General features: G+C 34.8%; 1 protein-coding gene across 3 annotated transcripts in view; it reads right to left on the bottom strand.

Annotated features, from left to right (window-relative positions):
• The window catches only part of HMGCLL1 (3-hydroxymethyl-3-methylglutaryl-CoA lyase like 1), a 149,636-nt gene extending 138,960 nt beyond the window's left edge, over positions 1–10,676 (bottom strand). For 2 of the 3 annotated variants that reach the window (XR_001901853.3, XM_009205401.3), the window contains exon 1: positions 10,416–10,676. Coding sequence is in view for 2 of the 3 variants with exons in the window: in XM_009205401.3 (XP_009203665.2) it covers positions 10,416–10,523 (108 nt within the window). In the remaining variant the exon portion in view is untranslated. Of the gene's footprint in view, positions 1–8,564; positions 8,655–10,415 lie in introns of all 3 variants that reach the window. The other variant, XM_017957959.2, reaches the window with a different exon arrangement.
• Between the last annotated feature and the right edge of the window lie 7,332 nt (positions 10,677–18,008).

Consider the following 18,008-nt stretch of genomic DNA (forward strand, 5'->3'; position numbering starts at 1 on the left):
AAGAAAAAATGTAAAAATTGGCTTGTAAATATGGCTACAGCTGAGAGGTGAAATTAAGGACACCTGAGTTTTCATTTAGGACTAAATTCTGATCACTTAGGAAAAGGAAGATTGTCCAAAAGGGAAGCTGGCAACCTTCTGGCAATTTAAAGATAATTTCCTGCTTGCTGAATGATAATGAATGATTAGTCTCCACCCTGTTGAAAAATAATCCAAAGTTCAGAAATGGTCTCATTTAAATATCCCTATGTAATTGTTCACGAACGATAATAAAATCAAACATCTATAAGCACAGGAAGATAATCTTGATGCCTGAGGAAGCTAAGTATATTAATAAATAGTACAAATTCTGTTTAAAGGCATTCAAGTTTACTTATATTTTAACTGCAGTTTCAACCAAACAAAATATTTCAGGGCTTATACTGGGCTCACCTAGGCTGCTAATTTGCAACTCCTACGTAGACTAACAATACGCAGTCAGAACAGTGGTAGGAAACTGGGATTCTAAACTTTGTTTGCATTATTAGGGCTTTAAGCAGGCTGGACAATCCCTTTCAAATATGAATTTCTATAAAAATGATAGCCTCCAATATACAATTTTGCTTTGTATCTTTTAAAAAAACATGGGTTGTATGAGAGTGACCCATGAAGTTATGGGTTTGCACAGTCTAGCCCCTTGATTAGGGAAAGTAAAATGAAACACACACACACACACACACACACACACACACAAACACACAAAGCTAAACTTGGAAGGGGATAGACACGGAAAGAAGAAAGGGTCAGGGAAAGTTACAGCACAGAGTGAATAAGCATAAAGAAAGCCAGAAGACTTGGAGGAGCTCAGAGCTAATGAAAAAAACAAGAACATAGAGTAGGGGGAGGGAAGGATGTGAAAGCCAGCTGGAATCTGAGAAAGCAAGGAATACAGGAGCCAACAGAAATCCAAGGACAGAACGTATTGAAGATTGAAGGGAACAGGAAATTTATTGGAAACCAAGTTGTTTTTCCTTTTGTATCCAATGCAATTCTATTCCAGGCAGAACTCTAGTCTCAACCTCAAAAAGGATAGAAGGGAAGTCAAAACTCATAGCAGTCTTTTTTCATGGGTAGGAGCCAGGAGCTCTGGAAAGACAGATTAGAGGAAACATGACCTTTGACAGCAGATATAGGGGTAGAGGAATAGCAGCACCATCCAACACAGTGTTTACTAAAATTGGGTTAAGTAGAAGTAAAGATAATTGGGCTCCAACTCAGAGCTACTGAATCAAAATTTCCTCTATATTTAATAAACACTTTAGGTGACTGTTATCACAAGAAAAGTTTAGGAAGCACTGGTATCACGGTAAAAATTGCAGGCTTTAGAATTAGAACTGCCTGAGGTTAAATCCTAGCTCTGCAGTTTATTAGCTGTTGATCATAGGCACATTTTTTTTTAACCTTTCTGAACCACAGTTACTAAATCTGTAAAAAGGATTATTGTAAGGATTAAATGAGTTATTGGATGTAAACAGGTAGTGCCAGGTTCATATTGAGCATTCAGTAGTGGTAGCTGTATAGCTACAAAAATCCTTATAATAAGCGACTCATACTAAATAACATATGTGACTTGATTAAAAATAAAGAATAAGGAGGGTATAAACTGGGTATATCTCTTATGAAACACCAAGGAACACACAGAGACCAAGACACACTGCCCTGGGATTCTGGCCTTGTTCTCAGCATGCACTAGCCAGCCATTTCCCTTCAGGAATCAAAATGTGAACAGCCTGAAGCTTTCCTTCAAAAGTGCATGTAAGTCAAGTCAAATTAAAGGTGGCTTTAAAAGCTAGATTCTTCGTGTTTCAGAGATAAGGACTCTCTTAAAATGCAGTAAACCCAGGACTTGGCCGAGGATGAGATACCCAAAAAGACTCACAGCTACCTCAAGACTACCAAGATTTACTCACTTGATAAGTCACCTTATTTTACAGTCCAGCTTTCTTTACTCATTTCCCAATATATTATTCCCAAGAATTGTGTACTCCTTCTGTAGAACCCTGCACAGTTCTCTGACTTTCCTGTTATAGTAAGATTCAAGTCTTCTTTATTTTTCCAGCTGTAAACTCAGCTTCATACTTAAAAAGTTCTACCACATTCTCAGTCTCTTTACTGAACAGTCCTATTATCTCCTAGTCTTAAATGAGGTCTCAATTACCCTCGAGGATAAGGCACCTCTCCTCTAACCCTCTCAAGGAGAGACTGCTTAGTCTCCTATTCTTTGCTTAGTGACTAGAATTAAAGAAGGCATCTTTAATTTCCATTACTTCTTGAAGACTCCCACTTCTTTTTACTAATTTAAAAGGCCGTGCTTTTGGAATCCAAGTGATTTGGCCATATAGTCTTTATCCCTGCTTGATGATTGGTATCCTTCATATATCAAGGCCATTAGAACTTCTTTCACTATCATTCCCTTCATCCCAAATCCTGACACCATTCTGCAGTGTATTCAATGTCCTGGTGGACCTTCCATCCAATATTTGGTTTTCAGTGAAATTCATCAGACTTTTACTCCATTCTGACCATAATCTATATGGTCATAAAAGGGGCATATTATTGCTTGTGGCAGCTCACTATTAAGTCTGTGACCACAAATACTGCATTAGTCCATTTTCATGCTGCTGATAAAGACATACCTGACACTAGCTAAATTAGATATAAAAAGAGGTTTAATGGATTCACAGTTCCATGTGGCTAGGGAGGCCTCACAATCATGGTGGAAGGTGAAACGGACATCTTACATGGTGGCAGGCAAGAGAAAATGAAAGCCAAGCGAAAGGGGAAACCCATTATAAAGACATCAGATCTCATGAGACTTATTCACTACCATGAGAACAGTATGGGAGGAACACCCCCATGATTCAATTATCTCCCACCAAGTCCCTCCCACAACATGTGGGAATTATGGGAGCTACAACTCAAGATGAGATTTGGGTAGGGGACACAGCCAAACCGTATCAAATACCTATCCTTTTAACTTTCTAACTTTATTGTGCTCATGATTCAATCTTTAACCTCAAGTAAAAATTACAAGTCTTTGGAACTCCCTGCCTTCACCTCAACTATTAGAAGCTTTACGTCAACAAAAAGAATCATGGTAATACGCCTGGTACATGTTATTTGAAGAATCATGGTGTAATAATGAAACAATCTTTTTCTCAAGATAAGTGAATTCATTCTTTAAAATATATGTTTTGCTCTAAACAATAGTATTGATTTAACTGTAAAATAAGAAAGCTGAAAAGGCATAAACAACCTTAAAAATAGGAAATGTAAAATAGTGAGTGAGCCTGATAGATATGGCAGAAAGTAGGATAAACATAATAGTCAGATCAAACATGATTAAAGTTAAATTCATCTAATTAAAGCTAGAGAGTAATCATATAAGCAGCTTATAAGACATACATTTAAAGCAAAACAATAGAGAAATGGATATGTATAGTCTTAAAGCACTTATTTTTTAAAAAGACTAAAATCAAGTGAGCTAAATGTTTAAAGAAAATTAAAATATTAGTCTAAAAAAAGTAGAGAATAATTAAAAAAAAAAAGAAATCAGTTGCTAGCACATCATCCATATGCATAAACAGATACAAACATATACAAACAGTCAAGAGGATAAACAAGCCTACAAGATGCTTCTGAGTAAAGTGATAAACTGTAGGAAGACTTATAGAGAGAGAAAGAGAAAGAGAATGTACCCAAATCAGAAAGAGACAATGCAAAAGATTGAAAAGAAAGGTAAATAACAAGAAAATACTTTTACCAACTTTATGCTAATAAAATGAAAAGATTTAATATACATGTATGTCAACAGAGATAAAATATTATAAAGGAACTACTTTAACAAATTTTATTAAACTATTTTATTAAACTATCAAAATTTTATTAAAGTATATTACACATAAAGAGGGAGTAAGTAGTACATTGTTCTTCAAAGAGCAGATACTAAAATTGGGCATAATATTACTTTTAACATTATTTAAAATATGTATTCATTACCTTTATAACTTGTTCATCATACTAAAAACCATTTGGAATAGTCATTTTTTCCATACAATATTTTTCATGAGGCAGATAATCTTTTTATTCTTTCTCTGGAATTCAAATTGGTAATCTAAATAGCATGTATGCTACTTGGAATATAACAAGTTCAAGTGGTATGGTAAATGAATATATTTTTACAAATTAAACTAAATTGCACAATTGGTATTTTTAAATTTAATTTCCTTATTATATAATCTTTCAATAATGGCTGACTAGCTTGTTCACAACAAGCCTCTCACTGACAACAACTATATTAGTTGGATAAAATATTAATGAAAAACACTCATTTAATAGTCTCAGAAATTTGGTTAATGAGTATTTCAGCAACCAATATACTATGCAGGAGAAAAAAATAAAATGGTGAGCCCAACAGTCAGCATAACTTTTCTTTTGGAATCATTTGCCAATTCTGTATGAGCCACTGAGAAGCTGAGACCATTAGATTTTCCAGGAGCCTTGCAAGGCTAGAGTGGAAATAGTTTGAATTCAGGTCTCAGCAAGGAGAAGCAACCCTGGTAAACATTTTAGGTTTTAGTTAGGACCCCTGAATGACTGCAGAATACAAAAAGTAAGGAGGAAGAGAAAAAAGTCAAGCCCTCACAAGTAAAGTAGGCTAAACCTCCTATCAGGTAAGCACTTGATTAGCTTAAAATAAGTTATCTCTACGCTTATTGTTTGACAACGCCAAAGAGAAGTCCCACCTGGGGACAGTATTATTCAGAGTCTCAAATTATGTCTATAATTATTTTCATACCAGGTGTCTAACATATTATTTAAATTTTGTAGGTATACCAGGAAGGAAAATACATAAAACAGACTAATTGGAGATCTGGGTACTGGAGTTGTCAGACATGGGATCTAAAATAATTCTAATAAATATTCAAGAATTTATAATACAATAGAGAATTGTGGCAGAGAACTAAAGCCTATCTTTTAGAAATCATAGAAATGCTTTAACTCAAAATATAATAACTGAAGTTAACTCAATAAATAAGATTAACAGCAAATTAAATGAAGCTGAAGAAGAAATTAGTGAAATGGAATATAAATGAGAAGAAAATATTCAGATTGAATATGGAGAAAAAAGAAAGAATGAAAAAATGAATTTAAGAAATAAATAAGGCTCAGAGAAAGTTCTAATATTCTTCAAATTGTAGGCCTAACTGGAGAGGATTTAAAAGGAAACAAGAAACAGAAACAACATTTGAAGCAAAAATGGTTGAAAAGCTTCCAAAATGTGAAACCCAACAAACATCAAGTGATAGATCCAAGAAATGTTGCACATCATTACCCAGATGAATACAAAAGAAAGTATGCGTAGACATGCCATAGTCAAACTATTAGAAACCAAACACAAAGAGAAAAGAATGAAAGATAAATTATCATCGAAGGACCAAAAATAAGACAAATAGCTGATTTTATTGTATCTGGCTTCCACTGTATCTGTTGAAAAATCTGCATTTTGCACTGCTATCATGTCTTTTAATTTTTTAGATAAAACTTACATTTATAGTAAATATTCATTTATACTTATAAACATTATGTATGTGTACATATATACATTAGTGTACATGTGTGTATGTAATTTCAAACAAAGAAAAACTGAAAAAAAATCAATAGTAGTACTTTTTTTACTAAAGAAAATATTGAAACAAATACTTCTGGTTGAAGGAAAGTAATCTGAGGAAAAAATGGAGATGAAGAAAGGAGAAAAGAGAAAATATGTGCATAAATATAAATGGATATTGACTGTATACATATGTATTATAAATATAACATATAGAGAATATATGAAAACAAAAACATAGAAGGCCTAAGACAGAAAATGAAGTTAAAGAGTCATATTTGTATTTTTAATAAGTTGTAGTAGTACTAATATATTATTTTAATAAGCCACGTTGTATGTTGATATATTATAGACAGCAATTAAGAGTATAGTAAAAAAAAATGTATATCACTAACACATCAATTCAGGAGAAAAATGAGAAATTAAAATGCAACATGATTTCAAAGGAAGCTGGAAAAGAATAAAAAATGGTAAGGAGACAAAGAATACATGAGACAAATAGAAAACAGTATGATGGCAGTTTGGTCCCTGTCTGAAAATTCCTCCTCAATCATCCTAAGATATTTAGTAAATGTACTAACAACTACATAGTTGCAAGCTAAAAGTATAGAGTTACATTATCATCTGATTGCATTTAAGCAGAAATATAATATACATTTAAATTCCAGAGACCCTTTAAGCACCAAATAACTACATTGAATCATAATTTTTGCTGACAGCAAATGTAACATAAAGGATCAGAATCGAATATAAAATAACTATAAAGTTAATCTCACATAATCTACCATTTTATTTTAGAAATATAGTAGGTTTGAAACATTGTTTATATTAGAATTTAGGTCCTTGGAAATTTTACTTTTGCAAAAGGGCATTTATATGTGAAGAGATTTAGTTATTGCTTAAGGAACACTTGAAAATCAAAGGGGGATTGCTTCACTAGGAACCTTAAATTTAATCAAAACTTTAAAACATACCAATTAAGCCAGTTTCATTATACTCTTTTTAACAGAGACAACTACAGAAAATAAAACATGTCCTAAGAGATAGCTTGAATTATGGAATGAGCAATTTTAACCTCTTGGTCTATTAAGGGAATTTTCTGCAAAACCATTTTCATTAGCAAAAACAGAGACCCAAATAATTTAATTAGTGGACCTGTGATAGAATAAGCCTTTCATTCATATTTACTCTCTTTACATTTGATAGTATTGTTAAACTTCCAATGTGTATATGTTTATATATGCATACACATAATATTTAATTTAATTCTAATAATTCATCAGGTATATACTATCTCTAAAATGTAAGCTGAAAAATGAAGGTCTGGCCATGCTGTTGCACACAAAAAACCATGTAATAAGCTAGTAGCAGGAAAATATCAAGGTTTTCAATCTTCTATTGCATATACAGAATTATTTCAAAATACAGAATTTTCTGTCTGTTCTAACTGCAAATTATTTCGTATCACAGGAGTTAGGTTTATTCATGATTCTCTCTGCCAGATTCAACAATAGAGAATTAGTTAAGCTCTCCGCTGTCTTGACAGCCTCCAGAAACCATTTTTACCTCATCTCTCCATTAAACTACTAACAAAAAGGTAAGAGAAAAACAGTAATAATATTCACCAATTGGTGCTAAGACCAAACTCTATTTATACCATGTCCTCATTCTCACTGATTTTCTATTCACTTAGCAAATATTTATCATGATGCTACAGTGTGCCAATCATTTTGATGGACCTTGAACAAATGCTAAGAAGAAGTTCATGGTCTTCATAGGTTGGTGATGCTTATGGCCTATAAGGGAAAACACGAATTCATTTGTTCATTCGACAAGTATCATTGGCCATCAAAAATTAGCCAGACATTCTGATAAGTGTTGAGAATCCTGTGGTGAATTGCTTCCTTACTTTTACTGTGCTTAATATCTGCAAAGTAATTAAATATCAAGTAATCATGAAAATAAATATATAATGTATATTATCTATAATAAATAGGTTACTATGCAATAGAAGTCTAACAAAAGCTGCTGGCATTGAGAGTCTGGGAGAGATTTCACGAGAAGGTAACATGCAAGTTGAGGGCAGAAGATTCATTAGAAGTTAATTTGTTGAAAATAATCTTCCTAGCAGAGAGGAAAGTAAGCAAACACTGTGGTTCCAGAGAGAACACAATTTATTAGAGAACTCAAGGCCACTGTGGCTAAAGTGGCAAGAACAAAAAAGAATAACTTAAGATGATGTTACTGAGAGATGCAATGAAAAGATCACTTGAGGTTTAGAAAACCCATTAAAAGTTTTGGTGTCCATTCTTAAAAGCAATGGAAATTCATAGATGGTTTTGAAACATGGAAATAGTATTATTTTACTTGAAATAGGGGACATTTTCCAACTAGCTATATAGACAATGGATTGAAGAGGGATTCCTGGAAAGTAAGAAGACTACTGCAACCGTTCAGTCATACATATGAGAGATAATGCCATTTTAAAATTGATTGGTGCAGTGAAGTTAGAAAAATATATTTGAAAGAAATTCAGTAAGTAAAATTGCAGGACTCAGTGATAATTTGGGTGTGAGGGAAATGAAAGAAGATAGTTTCTGGTGTATGGCTCGTAGAACTGAATGAATTATAATGGCATTCCCTGCAATAGGAAATATTGGAGAAAGTCCAGTGTTGGAAGGAGTAGAACATTAATAAAATTTTGAAAATTTTGAGTTTGAGTTGCTTTTGAGATACTCAAGCGATGATGTCAAATGAGCAGCTGAACATCTGGACTGGAATTCAAGAGAAACACAGGAATGTAAGTCTACAAAACAAATGGTACACAAACAGCAACCAAATCAGTGAGTGTAGATTGTCGCTCACACTCACACTAGGAAGAGTGTAAATAGTGATCGGACATCTGGATATTTACCCAGTGGATACAAGCCACCGAGCCTACCAAGGAGACTGAGAATCCAGAGACATAGGGCTGAAAGCAGTGAAGGTTTATTAGAACAGAAATCTAGGAAGATAAATTTCAAAAAGTCAAGTGTCAGATGTCAATGCTGCTGTGAGTTCAAATAGGATGAGATAGAAAAAATTACAATTCAGCAGTATTGGAACTAAAACAGAATTATTTTTAAAAATTCCTGATAACACAAAAAGAAGCATAACTCTGGAGGGAGCAAACGGCTGAACCAAATATAGATATATTTTTAAATCTGTACTTGAGAGACAAATAAGAGTTTTCTAAGCAAAGCAGTTGGTGGCTAAAAAGGTAGTATCTAGAGAAGGCTAATATTTCTTAGGAAAGGGCCAAAAAAGTCATTAAGCTGATGAATGTTCCAAAATTTTATTTCTCGGGAATCCTAGTCATTTTCATTTAATCTGCTTCCATATCTTACTAGGGCAAAAAAGACATCCTTACCTGCAGCCAATCTTCTATCATTGTCCATAAAACCCACAAAACGTGTAAATCAGAAAATAAAGAGGGAGAGAAAAATAAAATATTCACTCAAAAAGAAAAGTCATATAAAGTCTCAGACTTAGGAAATATAAGTTAATGGTTCCTGATTAAATAACAGACTGAATTTAAAAAGTCAAGAACATGAAGATAAAATTACATCAGGAAGGTCAAAATAGAATGTAGGAAAATTAAATAGACATGTTAATATGGGGGAAGACAAAGGATAACTTTCACCTCTACCACTGTCATCAACAGGTTTTGAGTTAGATGACCATGGCCATCTTTTAAGTAACGAGAAATAAAATATCTTCTAAAGACTGAATTCCAATTTGTAGAGATAAGATTGCAATTTCACACATGATACACCAAACTGAGAATGCATAATAGAAAATGAATATCTTACATTAGAATAGTTGGTTTAAATCCACATGGTACAATTATGCTTACTGACTAAAATATTACAATAACAGAAGTTATTTTGTTCACTAGTCAAATCAGAAATAATCTTGCATCCAGCACCTGTAATTCAACAAGAAGTCCGCACACTGCCCCTCCTTTATTCCATGTTTCAACATTTTCATAACGATTATCAGTTATTTAATATTTTGTGGAACTTTAGATTTTCAGCTTTTTTAAGGAAAAAGTTGATTTATTTATACACCTTTTCTTTATTTATCTGACACTGGTTGAGAGTGCATTAAATCATAAGTATATGAATAATATTAAGTTGCCTATTGTCTTAACATGGCCTTTCAGGAACAACGTGGGAATAAATTTTAGTCTGAAAGTGCTGTTATTTACGCTTTCTTTCAAGTTTGTTGAAGCACAGATACATTCGGGATAATTAATGCTCTGATGGACTATTTCAACCTACTGTGTCTTCTTAACCTTCTACCGGTTTCATTCCTTTCCTGCCTCACATTGTGACAAATTTGTCCTCTTTGTTACACAGTACAAGGAGTACTGAGAATAAGGGCAGTACCCTTGAAGGAATACCTGTGAATACAGATTGTATGACGTCATGCATCCCTTTCCAGGAAAAGACAGAGAAGGAATTCTTTCCTTTAGGCGACCAGCAAATGGTCACAGGCAGGGATTTTGCTGGGTCTGATCTGTAGAGGCGGGTCGATATATTCAACGAAGAGAGATAATGGGAAACCGTTTAAGGGGTGCGGCCTAACACGACAGAACTGCTGCGGGAAGGGTCCTGGGGTAAGGAGGTGACATAAAGGGAGGAGAGCACCAAGAGGATGCAGGGAGAGAGGCTGGCTGTCAGTGCGCATGAGGGTAGGGACACCCTGGGCCGCGAGGTGGTACCTGCGCGGGGTCGAGCGCCCCTGCCACTGAATCCCCGATCCAGAGATGCTCCCGGAGAAGCTGTTGGTAGCTGAGGCAGTGCTTCACCGCGGATGGCACATTCCCCATGGCGGAGCCTGGGGCGGCAGTCGGGAGGGGAGGGAGACTGGAGGAGGATGAGGGGCTGGCACCGCGCTGGGAAACTACGCCAGCTCGGGAGCGCGCACCTCCTGTGCACGGGCTGTGAGGACCAGCGCTGTTCCGCGCACTGCGGCGACGCCGAGAGGGCGGGTGGTAGGGCGTGGCAGATGGCCGCGCCCGGGGCAGCGGGTGCGCGGGGCACCTGCGGGAATCGACAGAAATACCGGACTCCTGAACAGGAGAGAAAGGAGCTGAGCCAGAGGATGTTCAGGGGTGGCTCATTTTCTGCACTACACTGAGCGCCCAGGGCTGACTGTATCTTCACTTGCCCACCTACTTCTCACCTGTCTCAGATCAAAAAAGGGGTCTAAAATAAAAGGAAGGGGCATGAGTGTTTGTGTTGATGAGTTCGTTCATTCTCAGCTGCAGCCTTGGGTGCTCAAGTGTAGATTTGCCCACCGTTGAGCTCACGGAGTTTATGCTTTATAACAATAAGCTCCATTTAAAAATGTTTTTGAGGCAACAGGCAAGGTTAAAACATATCCAACAGTTTAATAAAAAGGAAAAGATAGTCTTAAATTAGGTTAGATGTCAGAGGTACTCTCAGAGGTACGTTCCTAAATGAGAGTAAGCTGTCAGTAAGTTGGTGCTGCAATTAAGCGCTGAAATGGAATTGCGTGTTTAAGTCTCATGGCACAAAAATTATTAAAGCTCTAAGGACTAGATTTATCCAAACGGAAAATTCTAAACAAGTTCTTAGGATATTAGAATTGGAGACATTTTTAGTGGAAGAGAGGGTTTGAAAAATAGCCTTCGAGCAGACCACCGGCCTACCTTCCCCACCCTACTTTCACATGCACACTTATGTGTATTGTCACACCCTAATACTCTTCACAGTGGGTTCAGTGGTTTGCAGCTAAAATGACATAGTCATTAAGAATAGTCTCGTGTGGGGTACCTAGGGTCTTCCGGAGACCCAGCCAGGATGTCCATGGCCAGGAATACCCATCGGCCCTGCTGGCTGTTGGAGCAAATGTAAACCCGGAGCCAACTGATGCACACCTTAGGATAAACACACAGAAGAAATTTACCATTCAAAGTCAAACCATCCTTACCACTTGTGTGTTGCATGGGTGGGGGTTTGGGGGCGGGCAGTGAGACTTCCACAGGTAATAAAAATAAATGGGTTCAGGGAGGAAAAAGACAAAGAGTCGAAAGGAAATCATGTAGATCCTTCGGTAAAACTGCACTAGAAAGGGCAAAGAGGATGAGGAGGTCATAGTCTTCTCACAGTTAACCAAGGATGTTTAACCTGGAGAACATTCTCTGAACAGCTGAAGTGAAGTTATGCAATCCCTGGATGCGCTTAAAACTCTGTAAAGCACCAAAACTCCGGTTGTTGCTTACCTAAGCATGACTATCATATAGGTGTACATCCATAGAGCTAAATTTATTAGCTGTACTAGCAGAGCTCAGCTGTTAGTTATTTTTCCACTGCGAGTGAAATGGACCATACTGGTTACAGCTATGCTTCCTATCATTTTTCTCTATGTATTGAAATTCTGCAACAGGGAACATGATATTTAAAATAATTTTAAAAGATCCAACTGGAACAACAATAATTTAGCAAGGCAACCTTCATAATGGAGTCAACAATCATTCCAAATCTCAAAAAGGATTGGCAATTAAAATTAAAATGAAGTCTAAATTTTTGGAGAATAAGACCTCTAAGATAAGTCAGATATGATATGATCTTCTGCTACTAAGAACATTTAGGAAAAAAAAACTTTACTGCTTAATCATTTTCTAAATTAAAAAGGTCTGAAGAAAATTTCATATACCAATTAGTTGACCATAGTAATATGTGTTTTTTAGGGAAAAAATCTTATAAATATGAAAGTTTTTTAAAATTTTAATTCATATCATATGGAAAATGTTCTGACCTCAAATTTTTAAACAAAATTTGTACAAATGCCAAAATCACAAAGACCAAATATCTTAAGAATGTTGAATCTAATGAATAAACAGGAGTTAAAATAGATGTGCTTTTAGTGGTAAGTAAAGTTTGATGTTAATTTATGAATACTTAAAATTTATAAATTTGAAAAGCATATGTTCTTGTATTAATCTACATCTTTCTGTTTTGATTACTCAAATAAACATTTTCAATATGTACCCCGTTACTTGCAAGTCTTCAAAGCTCTAGATAAAATGAGAATAAAAAGAAGTTTGTGGAAGGTTCTATAGTTCTCTCTCGCCACATAACAGGTTAAGAAGCTTGGGCTCCATTAGAAAAATTAAAAAAAAAAAAAAACACTTGTTAAAAACTATGAAGTGAGTAAGTGCCATATCCTGAACCTGCACTCTATACTATGCTTGCTGCATCATATGACTAAGCCATTTTTACTTCATTGCATTTTACTCATTCAAACAGAAGAAGATACGAACATTCACCACAAATTAAATTAAATTTTCTATTTTCTCTAGTGACTTTATTGATGATTTTGCTATGTGCAAAAACATTCAAGTCAACCTGTCTCTCCTGAATTATTCTCGACTTCCTTCTCTCCTTAATCCTAGCAATCTACCAACAAGTGATTTGAGTTAAACATCTTGGACCCATCCCTTGCTCTTTTTCTTTTGCTAAGAACTTCTCTCTGCTCCACTTCCTATCTGTTTGACAAGCAACACCATAATGCAGTGGGGAAGGGCCTAAGAGCTGGTTCTAGATTATCTATGACACAAGCCAGGTTCTAATAGGGACTGAGTGACCCTGGACAACTTCATTAGCATCTGTATCCGTATGTGTAAGAGGGTGACAATAACAGTTCTTAATTGTTGCCAAAATTAAATGACAGAATATATAAAATGTTGAACATGTGATCTCTGGCACATAGTAGGCAGCCAACAAATGTTAACTATTATTAATACAGTAGTCTGGTTTCCTGGGTTATTTTCCACTCAACAATTCATACTGTATAGCCTGAGAGATTTTGAAAATATGTATCTGATAAACATTCTGAACTTAAAATTCTTAGAGGTGTCCCATAACCTCTGGGGGTGGGGAGAAGTCATGTTTCTTAAAAATGGTTCAATTAATATTTTATGATGAGACTTTTAGCAGTCTTTGCAGTCTCAACTCCTACCCATTTTCTAAACTTATCCATAACTTCAGCAATATCAAATTATGTACATTTCCCCAAGTTGTAGGATTATTTCATGTCCTATCACTCTAATTATGTTTATTATAGCAACTTTGAGAAATTCAGAAGATGCGTAAAGATATCAGTGAAGACACCTAGTGTTCTAATTCTAGAAACATTTTAATACGTTTTATTTCAGAGAGAAAATAATTAATATTTCTTGTATATACTTTTTTGGTTTTCCCATTTTATTTTATTTAAATTATTTGAAACCATGATGCCATTGGCTGTACAATATCTGTATATATGTATACATATATATATACACACACACATACACATAATCAAAAGCATTTCTTATAATAACTTTGTAAAGTATAGCATGTTATTTATTTTTTGAGAGGGAAGTAGGTAGCTAGAAAATGATCATACAGATGTTCATATTTATAATTAATTAATTTGCCAAAACAGCATGACAGTGGAAATCCTGCACTGTAGTTCTGTTTCTGTCAATTTCTCTTTATATTTTTAAAGTTTTGCTTTGTATGTGCAAAGCAAATACATATACAAAGCAAAATTTGCATGGTTGGTAATTTGCTTATGTAAACTTATCTTTGATGAAGCCATTTATTTTTCCATAGGAATTTTTCATGGGTTATTGAAATATTCCTAAAGGATGATTTTACTTTTGCTTGACTGGGATATCTAATGGATTTAATTTGGTGGTGCTAAGATTTGTTTTTTGTTAACATCTTAGCTTGGAGTCTCATAACGATATAATAAATATAGAACTTAAAATCATGCATGATAGCACTTGCTTTCAGTCTTCTTACAGAGATTTACTTTCTCACCCACAGAACCAGGTGACCTTTTTTTCATCTCCCATATATGGAATGGCCTTTTGAGGCCAATGGTTCATGTTCATGGCCCAGTTAGCTACCATACTTACGTGGCCATTCGCTTAAATGTACGTTTGCATGTGGTGCTTAAAACCTCAGATCCTGACTATCAAGGCCTGTGCCTTCTTGTGAGCCTCTTGGCAATATTTAGCTTCTGCGAATGTTCTTGATATCAGTGTTTGAGGGGAGTGGAAAGAATCTCCCTGATAAGCTCCATATTTAACAGAATTCTTACTTGAAATTTTCTCTGAGTATTATATTTGCTCCATAATTTTCAATGTATTCTGAAGTTCCTATCACTTCTACAAATAAAGATAGGGAATAGGAGATGCTGAACAGAATGAAGAACACTGGATTTAACTCAGAGCCTGAGGATCTCATGATATGGTTCCAATGCCTTGACTAATCCACAAGAAAGAAAACTAAGCAGAAGCCACATGCTCTACACTTACTCCTATTCTTCTCCCTATCTCTTCTCTGTATCAAATGACCGCAATAAATTACTACCATGTAATAAATTACAGGGCTGTTCATTCTCTATATTCTAGACAAAAGATCTCAAAAACAGAGTGAAGAGGGATTTTTGTTTCAGAGATCAGTCAACCCCAAACTAGGCAGACTGACTAAGACTGACTATATCAATTGTCTCGAGTAGGAAGTACTTGGGTGAGAAGGATCTAGTTAAAACAGGTTGCTATCTTGTGAGTTTCTTTGGTCCCAGAGATGGCTATTTGAAAGTCTCTATGCTGACAGTGTGGATAGAATCAGAAGCAAGTGAACCAGTCAAAGTTCTTATAATAACAAATGCCAAACTGACATGTAGCCAAGATACCTACTGGGCAGGGATAAAAGACACATATGGTGAATCTCAAACAATGATTCCATAGAACTTTGGCAAGCATTACAAAAGTGATGTGCTACAGCCTTAAACAATAAAAAAGAAACAATGAGAACAACCTGGTTACCAATACTAGATGATACCTAAGGGGAAAAAAGCTTTCATCATATCAGTTTTATTGCTGAAAATGTTAGATAACTTCTCACATATGTTATGTCTGGCTGATCTAAATTGATGAGAAGGATAACAGAGTGTTTAAAAACATTCTTGGCATTTGCTTACTAAAATCAAAGTTCCATTAACAATAGTCTTGTTCTGAAATACAGCATTCTTTTGAGAATAAGTAATGAGTTCTATTTTACCAAAATAACACCCCACCCCAGGTGATGAGTACCTGGCAGCAAATACTAAAATCAGAACAAAGTCATAAACCACATTTCTCCAGATGTAGGAGTCTATTTATTCTCTCACTAATTCAGAAGAATCCAAAAGCATTAGCTTTGCCAACTATATTGCAAAACAAAAGACATGGACATGGACTGTTCATTAACTAGTTTTACTTTGTTTGATGGTTGCAGTCCACATACTTTTTGCCAACAGATGTAAAAGTATCTTTTTTTCCATTAACTACAAGCTCAAACTTCACTTGGAAAGTATTTTATCAATTAGTTGAAACATGTTGGTGGGTTATAATAAATACAATCTTAGTAGGCAAACTGTATTATCTCTTATCCAGAGATTATATCATTCTTTGAAACTGTATCAAGTACTATTGAATGAGAACACAATTCAATATCAATTATAATCATAAAGATTTAGTATTTTCCTTTGCACATAATAACTGCTCAATAACTCAGCTTTCTTTTGCCTTTCATTGAATCAAATTCATCTATTGTTAAGAAGACATATGTAACATTGTTCCAGCTAGTGGGAATCTGTAAAAACCAAATTTAGGACATTTGTTTAGTCCACTGCAGGTATTTTTAAAATTTAATACTCAATAGCTAATGGAAAAATAAGTATGAATATATATTTAAGATTAAGATATGTCTTCTTGGCTTTAAATGCCTCACATTCCAGTGCCAACATTTTAAGCAAAATAACTAAAATAAAAGAATGCAAAGCATATCTATTTTAATTAGACGAGTATAAGAAATTAGATTATAAAGCTGTAGGATCTATACACAAAACATTACTTATAGTATAATTTGCGTATTCATCAAATGTGAATTGAATAATTAATGCTTAATAAATACAGGGCCATATACTACTGTGTGGAGGGTAATGCTTAAACAAGGTAGTCAACATAAGAAACTTCTAATTTAATAGTGAAATATAATGTTGCTTAACTAACTAAAATAGGCCAGTATGTTGATAAGTGCCAAGTGATAAGTTTAGAACCATAGAAGTAAAGGCAGTAGGTTCCTTGTTTAGCTATGATAATAAGAGAACACTTCAGAGAAAGAGACCACATTTGAGAGGATTGGGTAGACACAGCCTATCATGATGAAGAGACGGTGCAGGGGAGGGGTGAGTAAGAGCAACTGTAAACAGTCTCATTATTACCAAAAACTAACAAAACGTGGAAATCAGTTTTTATTTTAAAATGTTGATAAAATTGTCTGACTTAATGAGATTTTTATCTTATGCTTATTTCACTATGGATATTACAGGTAAAATGAACATTTTTTATTTCTCCACAGATAAACATAAGCACATAAATTTTAGCATATGTACTAAAGACAGTAATTTTAAAGCATTTATTTTGAAATTCAGCTTTAGATGTCTTAAAGTATGTCATGCCTGTTCTCTAAGGGCAGAAAAGGAAAGGTAGTATTCATTAAGTGCCTAAACCTGTGAAGCACTTCAGTGGATATTTTAACCATGTGTATGAATTGTCATCCCCATTTAACATATGAAGAAACTGAGACTCAGAGAACTTGAACAAACTATTCCGAAGTAACAAGGAAGCGTAAAAAGTGGATTCAAAATTGTGTCTGTCAAAGCCTTTGCTCTTTCGTTTTCATCTCATGATTTTCAAGAATAAATAATAAAAAGACACTTTTTATATACAAGGTATTTCCTGCTTCTAATAACTTTTAGTGAAAGAAACCCTTGCTCAGAGATGTTAATTTTTTTCCAAGAGAGCTTCTTTAGAGCTAGAACTTGAATTCAGTCTTCTGATTCTTCATTCTAGAGATTCACACACTATGTGAAGGACCCAATCTTGTCCTAAATATGAAGCCCAAAAATGTTTTCAGGCCTGATAATATCGTAAGTACTATCCAGGAGAACATCATAAAGTTAAAAAACTCTTAATATCTTCAGCAGTGATGTGTAGTCTGTCTTCTAGGGTTTAAGCTTTAGTTCTAGGTCTTTGAAGCAAACTTGCAGAGGGGCGCTTCATCCTGATAATCATGCCTGGTGGGGGTGGGACTTCTCTTTTCATAAATCAAGCAAGCCATGATTTTTTATTGCTATGTATTTATAAAAACATCTATGTATTGGATAAGAATTAAGATTTTTGAGTTCCTGTTCACTTTTTTTTCCTTTCATTTTTTTTCCCCTTGGTGGCCTGGCATACTCATTAATA

This window comes from Papio anubis, chromosome 6, assembly GCF_008728515.1.
Source record: "Papio anubis isolate 15944 chromosome 6, Panubis1.0, whole genome shotgun sequence".
Classification (NCBI taxonomy): domain Eukaryota; kingdom Metazoa; phylum Chordata; class Mammalia; order Primates; family Cercopithecidae; genus Papio; species Papio anubis.